The 19460-nt window shown below is 36.8% G+C and overlaps 1 protein-coding gene across 1 annotated transcript in view; it reads right to left on the bottom strand.

Annotated features, from left to right (window-relative positions):
- Positions 1–17636: 17636 nt before the first annotated feature.
- The window catches only part of LOC107758599 (protein kish-A-like), a 6220-nt gene continuing 4396 nt past the window's right edge, over positions 17637–19460 (bottom strand). Inside the window, exons 3-4 of the mRNA XM_016576368.1 lie at positions 18254–18288; positions 17637–18146 (exon numbers count right to left, since the gene is read on the bottom strand). Coding sequence (XP_016431854.1) covers positions 18076–18146; positions 18254–18288 — 106 coding nt within the window. The 3' untranslated portion in view covers positions 17637–18075. The remainder of the gene's footprint in view (positions 18147–18253; positions 18289–19460) is intronic.

The following is a 19460-nucleotide window of genomic DNA, read 5'->3' as shown; positions in this document are numbered from 1 at the left end:
AACGTAAACAACGCTGATTACGTCGATTACGCTCTTGGGTACTCTCCAAAATGGCGGAAGACGTAACTCGGGGGAGAAGAACTGTGAAATAAATTGTTATTTTTGTTTTCTTTGCGCTCAAAAAGTATTCCCGTAGCTTCTATACAAATGTTACAGAAACATTAGGAGAACATTCCATTTTATCATTATGGGAACACTATTTTTGAATGTTCTCAGAACATTTTGGTAACAGTAAGTAGTAATGTTTAAAACGTTCCACGTTCCATGAACGATGTATAAATAAAAATTTTGTGATGGAATTTTGAGAATGTTATTAAAGGCAAGACAACTTTGAATAAATGTTCTATTAACTTTCCGTAATGTTGAGAGAATTTTAGACAAAACATTAAGGGAACGTTACTTTTAAATGTTCTCTTAAGGTTCTGATACGTAATAGTAATGTTTAAAAAAGTTAGACGAATGTCAAACTAAAACATTTCAATTTACATGAACGATGTATGTTTTTGTGCTGACATTTTGAGAATGTTCACGTTCATTCACCAGACAACTTTGAATGACCATTCTATTAACGTTAGAGAAATGTTAAGTAACATTACATTTTATCATTAGGGGAATGTTGCTTTTGAATGTTCTCTGAACATTCCAAACTAAGTATTAAGTAGTAACATTTAAGTTATGAACATCCAACTAAAACATGTATAAAATATGTTTTTGTGCTGATATTTTGAGAATGTTATTAAAGTCCAGAGAACTTTGAAGATCGTTCAATTAAAGTGGCGTAACGTTGAGAGAATGTTAGAAAAAAACATTATGGGAACGTTACTTTTGAATGTTCTCTGGATGTTCTGAAAGTAGTAACATTTAATAAAAGACAAACATCCAACTAAAAACGTTTAAGAGAAAACAGTCAAAGTACTGCGAATGTTCCTTGTTATCTTTGATGGTGCTTTTTGTCCCTTTCTGCAACTTGACAGGCCCTGGTCACTGTATGTTTCAATTGTATTGATGAAATCAGTGTGAACCATCTTCAAACTATCTCCTTTAGCATTTCTGGATGAGAGACATGAGGGTGAGTAAATGATAACGAATTTATTGGAATAGTTAACAACAAAAAAAAACATTACATTTTGTCATTTTCTCACCCTTACGTTTCGAAACCATATAATTTCCAATTGTTTTTATAGAATATCTCAACTCTGCCACAATTAAAATGAATAGCGACTGTGAAGCTCCAAATATGACCAAAAAAAAAGAGAGAGAGGGCAATAAAGTAATCTGTGTGAAATATGAGGTGTGATTCAAGTCTTCTAAAGTCTTACAATAGCTTGGTGTGAGGAACAGAGGCAAAATGTAAGTCATTATTCACTTAGATTTCAAACGTCAGGTTTCCCTTCATTTCCAGTAATTTTGCAGCTCAACAATTTCACTGTATGGAAAAGAACAGCGCAAAACAGCATTATTTATTCTCCGCAGAATGCTAATGACTAGCATAAACGAGCTAGCATGCTCCAAAGCACATGACGGTGAGTAAATGATGACATTTTCACTTTTGGGTGAACTCTTCCAGTCACATTTACGATTGACTGTGTGCAGAACGTCTAATTGACGGACGTAGTAAGTTTTAGACAGACCTCAATATTATTATTATATCTGGAGGAGTTGTTACATTAGAGGAAAGGAAATTAGAATTGCCTTAGAAACAAATACTCATTTATTTTACATGCTTCACTGGAGGTATTGCTTAATGGAGTTTGATCGCTCCTAATGGAGTTGGGGAATTAAATTTGTGAAATGCCACCCTGAGCGTGAACGAGCCGCTGCTGACATCTGTTGGTCAGTGTGTGCTGTGTTGTTGTAGTTTACACGCCTGTCCACTAGGGGCCGCCATTGACCGAAGCGCAAATTATTCAACACTACAGCGAGTCCAAAAATAAAAGTAAGTATTCGTCACTGAAGCCACGTTTAAAAACCATTTGATTGAATTAGATTACAAAATATAATCCCAAGTAGCATTTATTATAAAGGAATATAGCACAAGCTCACCTTTCAAGCATGTTTCTCAGGAAGTTGTCAGGTTTTAAGCAATTAAACAATATATTGTTGAAAATTTAGGACAAGCAGACATTTGGTTGGACATCTTGTTATCGTATACCGGTGTTACTTTACCATTATTTATATACTATTACAGTATTTATTAATATTATGAATTAGCTTTTATTTTTATATTTTCAGTTTTCAACTTAATTTAAGGTTAAATAATTTTGTTACATTTGGTCATTTTTTCTTTTTCTATATGGCTTTAATTTATTTTAATTTATTTTTATTCGTTTTTAGTAATTTATTTGAATAATAAATAACTTATTTCAGTTAGTTGATTCGAGGTTTTCTAATCTAATATTTTCATTTTATTTCAGATTTATTTCAATTACCAAAAATAAATAGTAATAGTTTGAATTATTGATAACAATAATAATACAATGACATTCAGGTGTTTTTAAGTCTGAACTTATAAATGATTTTTCAGGTCGCTGTATCTACTGTAGAACTGTCTGGCTGTATTAATCTTTTGTCAGTTTTATGTGCACTTAAAAAATGCTGTTTTACAATTATTTATTAGCAGATGCTGTTATCCAAAAGGACATGCAAATGAGGAATACATAGGCATAATACCATGTTTTTTGGACACAAGCGTGATGGAAATACCATGGTAGGTCTTTAGAGTACTTTACAGCAGTGTTATATTAGTTTTATTATAACCTATATACTCTTATAGTATTATTAATATTTTGAATGAGCTTTTATTTTTATATTTTCAGTTTTAATTTTAGTTATATATATATATATAATTGTTTATTTTAGTTTAACTTTATTATTCATTATTTTATTATAAATTTTAATAAAATATTTACTCTTTTTTTTATTTTAGCTTTAATTCAGTGACTAAAAACATCTTTTAAGAGTTTTCATTGTAGTTAACAACAACAACAGCACCCTGACATGAATATGATTATCAAACTGTACTGACACAGTATGTGCAGAACTGAGTAGAATGAAAAAACAAACAAGGTTTTACTGTATTATTGGTCATGTTAACAATTACATTTTTTTCCCTGAGAATGTTTTATCTGGCAGTGATATTCCAGACAAGGAAGACCCCTTTCCTGCCCAAATAATCCAGACATCATCTTGGCTTCCAGCATGATTCGGATAATGATAAAACCAAACAGAACCCATCTCTTGCTTGTCTACACCAGACCTTCCAACAGCAAGGAAAAATGGGTCAGATCTTCTTTTCAGGATCAAACCATCTGCATTCGGTTTCCTCTTACATTTTCCAGCCTCATGTTGTCAGGTATGAGAATGGGGTCAGTTTGTCTGTAATATGTTACAGTGAGAGTCAAACTTGTGCGTCCATGTAAGTTGCCTTAAAAAAATTTTGGGTTGCAATTTTTCTAAGCCTCTGTAGAGCACTAGAGTTTATTTATAATTAAATACAACCTTAATTGGGGTTTTATTGGACCTTTACACTTCAGTCAATGCCTGAAGCGTGAGTCTAGACTTGTTGTAAATGCTTGACATATCTGACGTATTTACAACTGTATCATGCTATTGTAAACTATAATGCAGCCAGCATGAGGTATTGTTATAAAGTAAAGGCATTGCTGAGGTAGTAAATGTGATTTAATAGGAAAATTAGCTGCTGGACACGCTCCAAACAATCTGCTCCAACTGATACGGGATGGTGCGACAGCCGCTGTTTGTTTTCTCTCTCTCTCTCACACACACACGCACACACATGCAACACACGTACACAGATGCAAATATATGTCCTCTGAGACCTAAGTACATAACCTTTGTGGAAAAAGCTACCGTTTTTGATTACGACCTCTAAAAGGCATCAGTGTTTACAAGGTTTCACTGATGCCAACGATGAATAAACAAAAACATGTGGTTGTTTAATGCACCAATTATTATGCTGAGTCAGATTTGACCTGGTCTGAAATTGGAGAGAGAGTCTAAAATAAACGTTTGATTAAAAAGTTGCTTGATTTAGATCTAGTGTCCCCCAAAAAGAATTTGGAGCAGAGTTATTAACCTAAAACTGAAACCATGAAATAATCATACCTAAAACATAGCTAAAATAATAAAATCTCTCTATTAAGTTTTAATTCTATTTAATTCTAGATATGAATAAAAACTATAATAATACTAAAATAACACTGATTTGGACACTTAAGTAACACTTAGAATGGTTTGAATGTCATTTGTATTAGATAATTTTTGCTTAGTGATTATTTTAATCAGCTGTATTGCAGTGATTTTTAAAGGGGTCATATGATGCCCATTTTCCACAAGTTGATATGATTCTTTAGGGTCTTAATGAAAAGTCTGTAAAATAGTTTTGTTAAAATTTCTCAATGGTAGTGTAAAAACACCTTTTTTACCTTGTCAAAAACAGCTCTTTTCAGATCAAGCTGTTTTTGTAGCATTTCCCTTTAAATGTTAATGAGCTCTGCTGACCCCCTCTCTTACCAGCTGCTCTCAGAGAGACTGTTTACTTTAGCCGCATTAATCGTGATACTTGCTAATTAGCACATTATTAGGAAAGGCCATTTGCAAAGATTCATTACAAAACATTATACTCACTTCTTCTGTTGATGAGGCTGGATCATGAATGATTCGCGCGAACATAGACGCATTTAGGCAGATCGGGGGCGCATTCCCTTCAGAAACAAACGAAATCTATTGCGAGTTCAGCGGCTCAGGTGTCAGGAGTAAATGACGACTGCTATGTTCATTATTACATCCAACAACAGAACACCTCAATCGCTTGTTAGGAGTCATTCTTGTCTACATCTGCTCCGGCGGTGAAACAATGGCGGACTGATGACAGCTCACTCAAGCCCCGTTCACACTACAAGCGACACGCAACAGCAAACCGACACAATCCCATTCATTTCAATGGAGAGCTGGCAATTTCCGGCGACACGAGCGGTAGCAAGCGACAGCGACCGTTGGCGACTGGATGCCGTTGGCGACCGGATGGGGCGTGTCCAGCGACGCGACAAAGTTCAGAATCCTTCAACTTTATGTGAATGAAGAGCGACTTTCGGGAGCGACAGCCAATAGGAAAGAAGACGGTAGAGCTCATGTGATCGTTCTCCTCTCAGTGCCGTAGATAAACATACGCAATGGAAGAAAGTAGGCTCTATTTCTCATTCATTTTTGTTTGTATGTACGGATTTAATTTAGATTTAAATTAAATCCATAAAGTTTATTGTCCAAAGAGCTGGCTAACGTACGTAAGACAATAAACTGGACTTCATCCGACTACTATTTGTATAGTTGTATTTTATATTTAATCTGTATCTATCTGTATTTATGTTCTACTGTTAGTGTTATCTGTATGCACCAAGGGTCTGAGAGTAACGCAATTTCAATTCTCTGTGTGTATGTGCTGTACATGTGGAAGAATTGACAAATATTGAACAAATAAAGCAGACTTGACTTGACTTGACTTGAGATTTAGATTATATTTAGTCTTTTGCCTCCAAAATGTTTGTACTTTGCCGCAAGAAACCTGATTCGCTGTCAAGGCAACCAGTATTGAGAACGCCAACTAGCAACCTCATGGCCAGCCCCTGGCGACATGCAGTGACAAAAGTTGCTGCTAGTGTGAACGGGGCTTCAGGGCGTGTCTGAGGTAAGACACCAGTCCAGCAACAAAACACTGGGTGGATTTTTATCATTATAGGGTGGTTGTGTACACACACTGCCAACACACATTTCAGTTCAAACAACTTGTAAAAGTGCATGTAGCATCCTATGACCCCTTTAATAGATTGGCAAAGTCAGTAAAACAACTAGAAATCAGTTTCTCGCTGGTCATTCTCAGTATCTCACAAACACTGACTCACGTTGGCATCGTCTAGTCACTGTGCTGGATTTGTTGAGAAAAGGGCCTTTTGTTTCCTTCGGTACGAGGCTTTAATCACATGCTGGCTCTTTCTCATATGCTGCCTGAAGAGGTTTGGACAGTGTCATTGTTGCCAAGTTAAACAGAGTTTTCTGGGAAAGAACCAAAGATCTGTGAGCTCCAGGACCAATAGATGGCCTCATATCGCATGGCACAAGCAAACTTCAAGGTAAATTTGACTGCTTATGGTTCTCTGAGAACTTATAGTCCATTCTTATAATATCATTAGTAGTGCTTGCTAAGGCTATGTTTGAACAGAAACTTAACTCTAAGTGTTAAACTTTGACGTGTAACTTGTCTTGCACCATTTGTGCTTTGATATCTCAGATTGTGTGGCCTTTTGAGAAAAACTGTGCTATTACTTATTATTTTATTTATGTGTTATTTTCAGACATGCGGTTTTCACCTGGCAGACGAAAAACTCCCAGAGATTTAGATTGACGTAGGGACCCAAGCCATGACTAGAGCCCAGAATATCATAATCCAGACTTGGAGGTGAGCTCTTTTAACTTGGGCCTGTAAGTAACCACCTAGCAACCACAAAACAGCCTGCTAAACCTACTCAGAACTCATTAGCATCTGCAAAACAACACGCTAAAACAATTCAGCTCATATTAGCAACCATATAACATGCTAAAACCATGCAGAATACCCTAATAAATACATAACAACACGATAAACCACTTGGAATACATGAGCAAACACTTAACAGGCAGAAAACAACTCAGAACATCCTAGCAATAGCTTAATGAGATAAAACCAGAACCACTCAGTTGCAGTTGCTAGGGTGTTATAAAAAGTTTTTGCCTAACAACATGCTAAAACCACTCAGAACACCCTAACAACAGCATAGCAACAAGCTAAAACCATACAGAAAACTTTAAATACCACATAACAACCACTCAGAACACCTTAATAACAACATAGCAAAAAGTTAAAACCATCCAGAAAACGTTAGCTACCGCATAACAGTGTAAAACCACTCTAAAAACCCATTTAGAAAATATTAGCTACTGCATAACAACATGCTCAAACCACTAGCAACCACGTGACAACAGGCCTGACCATAGATAGGTGTATAGGTAGATGCCTCATTCCTAGGGTGTTATAAAAAGTTTTTGCCTAACAACATGCTAAAACCACTCAGAACACCCTAACAACAGCATAGCAACAAGCTAAAACCATACAGAAAACTTTAAATACCACATAACAACCACTCAGAACACCTTAATAACAACATAGCAAAAAGTTAAAACCATCCAGAAAACGTTAGCTACCGCATAACAGTGTAAACCACTCTAAAAACCCATTTAGAAAATATTAGCTACTGCATAACAACATGCTCAAACCACTAGCAACCATGTGACAACAGGCCTGACCATAGATAGGTGTATAGGTAGATGCCTCATTCGACAGCTCCAAGCATGTAAACGCGTCCGCCATCTTAAACAGTCAACTTGACGTCATTCACCATAATAATCAATGAATATTCGAAAATGCCAAAATCCTGCACAGCCGATGGTTGTAAAAAACGCCGGGATTTAAATCCCTGAAGAAACGGGATAACCTTTCACAGCTGAGAATGCGAGAGAGGGGCGGAACCATAGATATGTAAAACGGTCAACTTGATGTCATTCACCATAATTAATCAATGAATATTCGAAAATGCCAAAATCCTGCACAGCCGATGGTTGTAAAAAACGCCGGGATTTAAATCCCTGAAGAAACGGGATAACCTTTCACAGCTGAGAATGCGAGAGAGGGGCGGAACCGTAGATATGTAAGGATTGTGGCATCTTCGAATATTCATTGATTATTATGGTGAATGATGTCAAATTGACCCCTCCAATATGGTGGACGGCTTATGTATAGCGGCCCATAGAAACAGTCGCTAATGAGGAATCTACGTATACATATCTATGGCTAAAACCCCTCAGAACTTCCTAGCAACTGCATAAGAACATGCTAAACCACTCAGAACACCGTAGCAACCGCATAACAACATGCTAAACCACTTAAAACACCAGGGCCTAGCAACCGCATGACAACAGGCTAAAACCATTCAGAACATCCTAGCAACCACATAACATGTTAAAATAATTCAGAACATCCTAGCAACCACATAACATGTTAAAATAATTCAGAACATCCTAGCAACCACATAAGATCATGTTAGACCACTCAGAACACCCTAGCAACCTCATAACATGTAAAAACCGTTCAGAGCATCCTAGCAACCACATAAGATCATGTTAAACCACTCAGAACACCCTAGCAACCAGTTAAAACCATTCAGAACATCCTAGCAACCACATAAGATCATGTTAGACCACTCAGAACACCCTAGCAACCACATAACATGTTAAAACCATTCAGAACACCCTATACACCCTAGCAACCACATGACAACAGGCTAAAACCACTCAGAACATCCTAGCAACCACATAACGTTAAAACCATTCAGAACATCCTAGCAACCACACAATATCGTGTTAAACCACTCAGAACACCCTAGCAACCACATGACAACAGGCTAAAACCATTCAAAACATCCTAGCAACCACATAAGATCATGTTAAACCACTCAGAACACCATCAACAACATGACAAACTTTTACATTTCCATTTTAAAACATTCAACATAAAAACATTTTGTTAATGGAAAATGTAACAGAATTTATGTTCTAATGTTCTAGCACTTCTATCTCTTTCCTTAGGGGGACGTCACATTTCAAAGTTTGTTTAGCAGCTCGCTAAGACACGCTAACCCATTGACATCTGTGCAAAATCATCATAATCTGCTCTAAAACAGCGGTTTTCTGACTGGGGAGGGTCCCACAGGAGAATTCGAAAAGCGTTTAAGTCACAGATGATGTAAGTCTGAGAGCCCACCTTTTTATGCCAGTGTTGCTTTGTTTTTCCCAGCCTCCTCTGCTCCTAATCTCTCTTTTCTCTCCATACATGTGTTTCACATTAGCATCTGAACTCTCAAAGCGCAGCTTAGGGTTTTTAATATACCTGCTGAAAGATGTTACATCCAGAGAAACCAGAGAGAGAAAATAAGGATGTAGGAGGTCTGTAATACCTGGAGAAAGCTAACTGTTAGCATTGCTCTTCTTCAGCTAGCATATGTAGCCCTGAAAGTATATAAGACTATAAGTCTATTGTATAGCAGCTGGCCAACAACACAGAACTATTTTGATATTTGATAATACTGGATTGGTTTTAAATGTAAAGTAAGTGAAGTTTTACGCTAATGTGTCTGCCTTAATTTTCCACTGTAGTTTCCTCAACACTGCGTCCCATGTTGTATGCTGGTTCTGTTAAAATGCCCCCTCAGGTTTGGATCACAGTACAGGGAAGTAGTCCCATATGGAGGGAAACAGGTACTAGCGGAGCTGACATACAACCAGATTAACGTGAAGAACTTTGGAAAAGTGCACAGGAAGGACAACTCAGGTGCCACTGGAAGAAAGGTTACAAATTTTACTATGATGATTCATGGGTGATTATTAAATTGAATATTTAAAGTAAATCATAAAAGACTCTAAATTCTAATTGGATGGCCCATGTTCAGTGTCATAGTAAATACTGTCAAACACAAACCCATGATCACACATTCTAAATGAATTGTCAAGTTACTATGTTGTCATGTTGCCTGGCAACCATAAACAACCCACAGTATGCTAATGAACCATTTATTCTTATTGTTTATTCTGATTAAATCAAACTGATAGTTCTGATTCTAAATTCTGATTGGATGAAGCCATTGTAACTGCACGTGCTATTGGTGCGTTCAAGTCCTCCTGAAGTTTGAATCTATGGGTTGGGAAGTCGTAATTACGAAATTTGGTGCGTTCCAATCACTTTGGTCGAACCAAGATGGCAATGTACCTTTTCTACATAATAATTACAGGAAAAAAAATGCATCGACAAAATGATTAATATTAAAGAACTACATCAAATTGTAGTCTGTTACTGATTCCAAACCACAATACAAAAATTGTAGTTTACATGTAATCAGTTACTACCTAGCACTGGCATCAAGTGTGTTCATGCTGTTTATGTTTTTATTCAATGCTGTAAAGGCAATTTTTATATATTGTCATATTTTGTACATGCAACTTTAGTTTACTTGTAAAAATAAAATAATAATAATAATTTCAACAAATTTACCGTAAATGTATAAATGCTGTTTCTTTTCAGCAAAACGCAAGACGCAAAACCCTGGGCTCAAAGAAAATCCCAAATTTCCTACTTGTAATTCCGAAGTTGTGGTGCCGTTCAACATGTAAATAAGATCTTTCCGACTTAAAAGCACTGTATATTCTCTATATTGCTTAGCAACCATAAACAACCTAAAATTAGGCTAATTCACTATATTACTGAGTGGAAATTTTTTTTATTTTGAATATCTTTTATCGTATTGTATCTACTACTTATAGTTGATCTGCTAAAAATGACACATTTAATTCATTGCATGTATTGAAATATCCCCACATTGGCAGGATTAGGCCTGTGTAGCTCTGTAGTTTGGGTTTCATTTGTCTCTGTAATGACTCTCACGTTCAGCTGCTTCCCATTGGGAGGCTGGATATTGCTTGTTTCCTTGAAACGTAAGATGCCAGTAGTTAAAGTTTATAGGCTGTTTCAAAGAGGCCCTGCTCACAACAACCCCTGATGCTCAAGAGATGAGTCAGTTAAAGACAAGCATGTGCGTATGGTCATGTGTGTGTCACGCTACACTTAGCATGTGACTTAGCAAGCTTAGTTACGACTTTCCTGTGTGAATTTCTCCAACCGTTGCTATCTTTGAAACAACACATATACCAATGCATACTTGTGTAGTTGGCTGAATTAAAGGGGTCCTATTATGCCCTTTTAAAAAGTCTTGATTTGGTTTTTGGGGCGTACTAGAATAGGTTTTCATGCTTGATTGCTATTATTTTTTCACATATTGTACATTATTGCAACATCTCTCTTCCCAGTCTGTCTCAAACAGCCTGTTTAGTTCCTGTTTTGATAAAGCCCCTCCTTCCGAAACACGAAATCTGCTCTGATTGGTTAGCTGGCCCAGTGTGTTGTGATTGGCGAACCGCTTAGAGCATGTTCCAGAAATGACACGCCCCTTCCATAACCGCAAGTTTCATCTGCTCGGGTGTAAATATTAACATTGACCTCAATTTTACCATACCAATTCAAGCCTGATTTAGATCCTGAAAATGTTTACGAAAAAGAGGATCGTACAGAACCTTTGCTAGCCTGGATTTTACAGGACATGGTATTTTTTTAGAGTTTATGGTCTCTAGCGCAGCTCAGCCAGGTCTCTCATGGGCGGGATTATTTAAATGAGTAACATTGTGACTTCACAATATCCAGAAATAGAGCACTGTAGTCCAAACGAGCCGTTTGTTGTAGTTCTTGAAAATTGTTTTCTGTTAAAGAGAATATCTCCCTTTAGAGTGGACTTTGAGCTATGTTACCTTGCAGATGTGTTTTATTCTCAAACAACAACATTACACATTAACTAAAGTTGAAAAAGTGAAAAAGCATAATAACAAAAATAAAGTATTCTGGCAAATATTTTGTGTAAATTTGCCACAAGCTCATATTTTCTCATGCAGATGAACTTGTAGCATATTGTCTGAGGCACATTTATTATATATTTTAACCACATGTTGGTCACAAATAAAAAAAAATGGCGGTGAGCCAATAATCAATACCCTAGCAACCACCCAGAATTCCCACAACATGTTGGTAACCACCTACAAAGCCCTAGCAGTGAGTTTTACACAAGCAAACACAACCAAACTTGTACTTTATTCGTAATTTTCTCAACAAAATATTACTTAAGTGCGAAGTAAATTAAATGTTACTATATGATTCGACTGCAGAGACCCTACTGAAATGTATGTATTTTCCTCTGTTACAATAACACCACAGGGAGAAAGAAAATGTCCCCTCTGCCACAGCTGTTGCCTTTTAAAACGCTCATTGTGCAAGAGGATATACAACAATTGAAACACATCCAATGATAACATGCTGGAAAAGTGTGATGTGGGCACATCCACTGTCAGGGGGAGATTTATCTGAAGGTCAATGCTAACATGGTTGTGTTGCGCTAAGTAATGCCCTGTTAAACAGTTAATGAAGATATACTGTCTACTCATTATTTCTTTTAGAGCTCAATTCAAGTTTTAGGCAACACAGAAACAACTGTGTGATTGTGTGACATCGCTGGCAGTTCTTGTGAAGGATATTGGTGTGAGACACTCTTCTAGTGGCTCAAATCTGTGGCACAACACCACTTGTTGATAAACTAGACAGACATTCTCTAAAGTAAATTTATGAGGCAAAACGTGGTGCTAAAGGGTTCTGAGTGGTTGCCAAGATGTTGCTAAGGTGTTCAGGGTAATTTTTTGTGTGTTGCTACTGTATGTGATTGCCAGGTGTTGCTAATGTGTTCTTAGTGATCATAATCATGCTTCTAAGTATGTGTTTGCTAGGGTTTTTTGGGTTGCTTCCAGGACGTTGCTGTTTCTTAGGTGTTCTGAATGGTTTTTATCATGTTGCTAGGGTGTTCTAGGTAGTTGCCAGGGTGTTGTTTTTTCTAAAATGTTCTGAGTGTATTTTAACATGTTGCTGTTCAGTTGCTAGGGTATTTTGGGTGACTCTCAGGGCGTTTCAAAGGTGTTCTGAGTGTTTTTTTAACATGTTGCCAGGGTGTTGTTAAGGTGTTCTGGGTGGTGTTTAGTGGGTTGCTACTGTATGTGGTTGCCAGGGAGTTACCATTGCTAAGGTGTTTTGATTGGTTGTGAACATGCTTCTATGTATGTGGTTGCTAGGGTTTTTTGGGTGGTTACCAGGACGTTGTTGTTGCTAAGGTGTTCTGAGTGGTTTTTATCATGCTGCTATGTGGTTGCTAGGGCATTCTAGGTAGTTGCCAGGGAGTTGCTATTTCCAAAATGTTCTGAGTTTATTTTAACATGTTGTTGTGCAGCTGCTAGGGAATTTTGAGTGATTGTTGTTCTTTAGGTGTTCTTTTTATCATGTGCATGGCTATGCTGTTGGTAGGGCGTTCCAGGCAGTTGCGTTTTTTGGGTTGCTTCCAGGACGTTGCTGTTTCTTAGGTGTTCTGAATGGTTTTTATCATGTTGCTAGGGTGTTCTAGGTAGTTGCCAGGGTGTTGTTTTTTCTAAAATGTTCTGAGTGTATTTTAACATGTTGCTGTGCAGTTGCTAGGGTATTTTGGGTGACTCTCAGGGCGTTTCAAAGGTGTTCTGAGTGTTTTTTAACATGTTGTTGTGCAGCTGCTAGGGAATTTTGAGTGATTGTTGTTCTTTAGGTGTTCTTTTTATCATGTGCATGGCTATGCTGTTGGTAGGGCGTTCCAGGCAGTTGCCAGGGCGTTGCTATTTTTAAAGTGTTTTGAGTTTTTTTTTTTTAGTTTTTTTATGTGCTGCTGTGCAGTTGCTAGGGTATTTTGAGTGATTGTTAGGTTATTTCTACAGTGTTCTAAGTGTTTTTAGCATCTGTCCTGCTAAGGTGTTCTGGGTGGATTTGGTGTGTTGCTATGTGGTTGCCAGGGAGATATCATTGCTAAGGTGCTCTGATCGGTTGTAATCATGCTTCTACAAATGCTTCTACGTGTTGTTGTGCAGTTGCAAAGGTATTTTGAGTGATTGTCTGGGTTTTTCTAAGTCATTCTGAGTATTTGTTTAACATGTTTCTATGTGGTTGCTAGGCTGTTATAGGTAGTGGCCAGTGTGTTGATATTTGTAAAGTGTTCTGAGTGTTTTTTAACTTGTTGCTTTGCAGTTGCTATGGTATTTTGGGTGATTGTCAGGGCGTTTCTAAGGTGACACTCACTCTGTCCCTTATCTATTTATGCAATCTAAAAAACAAATGGGTTTTACGGCCTGATGTCAATCTTTTTAAGTTTCAAAGCCATGTTTAAACCCAGGAAGATACTTTGAACCCATATGTTGGACCTATAATGAACCTATAATGTCACATCAAACAATTTATTAATCTCCAAAGAATCACATAGGAACCCAATATAAAATAAAAATGGTCAAATTTGCCACTAAAGAACCACTTAAGAGTCTTTATTGGCACCACATGGTATTTACTCTGGGATCACAGTGGTTTAATGTTTGCATATGCTCTATGCAGTCTACTGTACAAAATAAGAGCATCTTGTTCTCTTTTCTTAGTAATTGACATAAATACCCAGAAATGTTTTGTACTATAAGTCCATATTAAGCAAAGAGAGTGAGGGTTGATTGTATTTTCTGTACGTGGGGAGCCAAGGGTCACGTACAGCAGCTTGAAATTGTTTTCCAGGATCACTTAACATGCACCCCACAGTCTTCAAACGGTTAGTCCACTGATGGGCCAAACGCACCGCTCACCAAAGGTGTGCCTGCGGGCACCATGGGGCACTGTACCGGTGATGATGTGTGCCAGCACGGCTTCCCATGTAGAGGGCGAATGCGGCCCCAGAGGCCCAGCTGACGTTTCCAGCCCAGATCTGCTCATGTGTTGTGTATTATTCAATTATAACCGTTTCATCTGTAGGGGGTTGAGTTATATAACAATACACAGAGAATCTATTCATGGGAACTCGCTCTGTAAAAGCTCCTGTTTCCAATTTAACATAACAAGGGGGTTAACAACCCTCTTATACTAGCCTAAATGTATTGTTTCTTTTTCAGAGGTTTCTTGCAGTGCTTTAAGAATGGTTTAGACTCCAATATAGCAAAACTAGTGTGCACTTGCAGTGTAAACAGCTACAAAGGTTCTTTATTGGCATCTATGGTTCCATGAAGAACCTTCAACGTCCATGGAACCTTTGCATTGCACAAAAGTTTCTTTATAGTGGAAAAAAAAATCTTTAGATTATTAAAATGTTGTTCACACTAAGAAAAAATTTTCTTTTAAGAACTTTTCACCGAAAGGTTCTTTGGGGAACCCAAAATGGTCCTTCTATGGCATCGCTGTGAAAAAGTTTAGTCCTTTTTGTGTTATACTTTCTGAAACACGTATCTAATCATGTAGTCATGTTCCAGAAACGTCCATGGAACCTTTGCATTGCACAAAAGTTTCTTTATAGTGGAAAAAAAAATCTTTAGATTATTAAAATGTTGTTCACACTAAGAAAAAATTTTCTTTTAAGAACTTTTCACCGAAAGGTTCTTTGGGGAACCCAAAATGGTCCTTCTATGGCATCGCTGTGAAAAAGTTTATAAAAAAGTTTATGAAAAAGTTATACTTTCTGAAACACGTATCTAATCATGTAGTCATGTTCCAGAGAACAAATAAGATCTTTACTAGTCAAGCGACATTTAACGAGAGTACACAAAATTTGATGGGTTGTGGCAGTTGATCTTCATACAAATCATTTGGCCTCTTCCATTGCTCTTTATTGGGATATTGGGTTTCATCCTGTTTTCAGAAAAATTCTCTCCAATGGATGGCAGGAACAATGAATGCAGTCATTCTCCTTCATCTGATCTCAGTCCATGATCACTGTAGGTAAGTCAGGGGGCCTCAGCAGAGTCAAGGTGGTAATATAAGAAAGCACTGAGTATAATCTAATAATTTGTCAAAAAAGGTCTTTTTAGACTATCTTTGAACTTTAATGTTTATGGTGCATCATCAATAAGCTGTAAATGTATAAACTCTACTAGCAAATATGCTCTAATTCTGATGATTCTATCTGAGATAGAAGGATGGATGGATGGAATGCTAGATAGATGGATGGATGGATGCAATGCTAGACAGACAGATAGATAGAACAATGGATGATGGATTGATGGATAGAACAATAGATGGGTGGATGGTTAGATATGGATAGATGCATGCCGTCGACAAACCTGCAACACTGAATCAATCTCTATTAGTTTCTAAGATTTTCTTCTAACAATCTTCTGTAGAGGAGCTGCTACTGTTAAAGATCTGAAACACTTCCCCACTGCTTTAACAACCCCAAGTGTTCACTTTTAACATCAACTGACATCTATTGTACTTATGAGTGGCCTTAGAAGAAAGCCACCTGCAGCTCTGAAGTCTGCTTTTAACAGATGGAGCTGACAGTTTCGACATGTTGTACGGGAATCCTAAACTTTAAAAAAATAAAGGTTCTTTATTGGCACTGATGGTTCCACACTGACATCTATTGTACTTATGAGTGGCCTTAGAAGAAAGCCACCTGCAGCTCTGAAGTCTGCTTTTAACAGATGGAGCTGACAGTTTCGACATGTTGTACGGGAATCCTAAACTTCAAAAAATAAAGGTTCTTTATTGGCACTGATGGTTCCACGAAGAACCTTTAACATTCATGGAAATTTTCCACCCTCTTAAAAATAAAGGTTCTCTATTGGTATCTATGGTTCCATTAAGAGCCTTTAGCATCCACCTTTCTATTCCACAAAAGGTTCTTTATAGTGGAAAAGGTTCTTTAGTTTTGTACAATTTTCATCATACTAAGAAAAAAAAAAGGTTCTTTTAAGAACCGTTCACTGAAAGGTTCTTTGAGGAACCAAAAATGGTTCTTCTATATGGCATCGCTGTGAAAAAAAAAAAAAACTTTTTGGACCTTTTTTTTTTTAAAGGTGCTGATGAGATCTTTGACGAATCTTATAATTGAAGGTTTGTTCTTCTAGCACGGATGAGAGTTTTACCAGGTCTAACAATTAAAATATCACTAGAAAAAATGTTTCGCCAATATTATCTCAACGCCTTTGCTTGCAAAACCTGAAAGGATTGTGATCCAAAGTCATCAGAGGAGCTACAAAGAGGGTGTTGGAGAACTTCACGTCACAAAATTAGTCTTTTCTGTGGCCTGTCTTGAAGTAAAAGTTTTTATAATGGCTAATAGACAAAATCCTCACACTTTGATGAGTGATTTACATCTTTTGCTCACATTGATAGCTCTTTACTGTCATGCACAGTTGAGGTTTTACAGATTTATGATCTCAAACACTGCCAGAGAAAACAATCATCCCAATCACATCTTCAGTACCTCCTGTGTGAAATGACAGATTTGTCAACATGTGCAAATGACCCCCTAAAAAGTCAAACCGCGTTGATATCCGCTCACGTTTTTAATGACTTGACATTGTAAGTTTAGCGTTTTATGAGCAAATGCACCGTTTGCCGGCTGGGATAAAACTAAACTTGCCAGTTTAAATAATGGAGCCTGAAGGGATCATTTTTGGTATATACTTTTGGCATTTTGCACAATAGACTCTCTTTTTGTGGGGTTCTTGTATTACCAAAAGATACAGATAGATTTTTAAAAACCTGAATAATATTATTTAGGGATGCACAATATACAAATTTTCACTAATATTAATATTTTGCTAATTGTTGATTTGATTTGTCTTATATTGGAAGCAGATATCAAGCAAATTTTTCCAACTCAACTTTCCTTTTCTTAACTCAAACTTTTACCATGTCATGAAAATATTTTCTGCACATTAAATCGTTTTGATGCCTGGTTTTACCTAAAATCAAAAAAAAATCTACTGTATTGATTTATAATATCAATCATCATCAGCTATCAACAATGGCCAATATGTATATATTGTTGATCATTACTATCATTCTACTACAGCCATGTCACAACATTTTTTATCAAACATTTATATCAAGATTTCTGTAATAAATTCATCTTTTAATGCAAACTTCACGTCTTCATGTAAAGTCAACAGATTCAATTAAACATTTTAACAAGCATGATATCAAGCACATCCATTTGCATCAAATTTATCCTCAATGTCCCATATTAAAACTGTCATTGACAAGCATTTTGGCTCCAACAACAAACATGTTACATCTGATCAGCTTTGGGTGCATGAGTCAGTGACAACTGGAGCAATACCATGCAGACCATCAATTATTTGTATTTACAAAAATAGGTCCGGGAGGCTGAGAAACGCTCAAGCTGTATTTGGAGAGCAGTCCACATGCATTACCAGAAGCCAGTTCTGCCCGAGAGAGTCTGAATGTCGCCCAATTACACATCTGTAGAATCTTGTAGCTGTTCTTGGAAATCATCTCTGCCTGCTCCAAATCCTCACATGCTTCTGCTGCTACTCCGAAAATAAAATCGTGAAGGCCATGATGATGCAGCAACACGCCACGTAAGGGCTTTTGCGCTCACCTAAAAGGTAACGTAAAAGATCATTACCAAAAAAAAAAATAGCAAAAGAATAAATCATATAAAAAAAAAAAAACACATGATATGGTAGCTTTTATGACATTACTCACCTATTCTTGCACATTTCCAGAAAATTCCAAGGAATCTGAGGGCAAAAGGAAAGGGTTTACAGTTAACGCTTGAACAGATATAATGTAAAACAATTAAGACTGTGGACTGAAATCATAATAAAAAGCAGCTCCACCAATGAATTAGCTTTATATATATATATATAGCAAATTACCAGTAATATTAGTACATATGCAAAATTTGCATAGTATATCAAAAGCGACAAGTTACCACAAAAAAAGTCATATTTTAATTTTTAGATTTAAATTTTATTTTAATTCTGTGATCAACAACTGCAAGACCCTTTTGCAAAAAGGTTTCATATTTAACAAAATTATTAAAGGGGTCAAATGATGCGATTTCAAGTTTTCCTTTCTCTTTGGAGTGTTACAAGCTGATTGTGCATAGATAAGATCCCTGAAGTTGCAAAGACTAAAGTCTCAAAACCAAAGAGATATTCTTTATCAAAGTTAAGCCTCTGCCACGCCCCCCTAAAACGGCTCGTTCTAACACGCCCCCACATATCTACCTCACTATGTGGAAATATTAGCATAATGCCACCCAAATGTGCACGCAAAGAAAGAAAGGGGTGGTTTCAGTAACCGCAGTTAGTGTTGAAGCAGCCATGTCAGGGAGACGCTGTGTGTTTCTAGGCGAAAGCAAATCATATAAAAAAAAAAAAACACATGATATGGTAGCTTTTATGACATTACTCACCTATTCTTGCACATTTCCAGATCCATCCAAGGAATCTGAGGGCAAAAGGAAAGGGTTTACAGTTAACGCTTGAACAGATATAATGTAAAACAATTAAGACTGTGGACTGAAATCATAATAAAAAGCAGCTCTGGGAACCACCAATGAATTAGCTTTATATATATATATATATAGCAAATTACCAGTAATATTAGTACATATGCAAAATTTGCATAGTATATCAAAAGCGACAAGTTACCACAAAAAAAGTCATATTTTAATTTTTAGATTTAAATTTTATTTTAATTCTGTGATCAACAACTGCAAGACCCTTTTGCAAAAAGGTTTCATATTTAACAAAATTATTAAAGGGGTCAAATGATGCGATTTCAAGTTTTCCTTTCTCTTTGGAGTGTTACAAGCTGATTGTGCATAGATAAGATCCCTGAAGTTGCAAAGACTAAAGTCTCAAAACCAAAGAGATATTCTTTATAAAAGTTAAGACTCTGCCAC

The sequence above is a fragment of the Sinocyclocheilus rhinocerous genome, unplaced genomic scaffold, assembly GCF_001515625.1.
Source record: "Sinocyclocheilus rhinocerous isolate Xijiao unplaced genomic scaffold, SAMN03320098_v1.1 scaffold623, whole genome shotgun sequence".
NCBI lineage: Eukaryota > Metazoa > Chordata > Actinopteri > Cypriniformes > Cyprinidae > Sinocyclocheilus > Sinocyclocheilus rhinocerous.
This window is presented reverse-complemented; position numbering and strand designations above follow the sequence as displayed.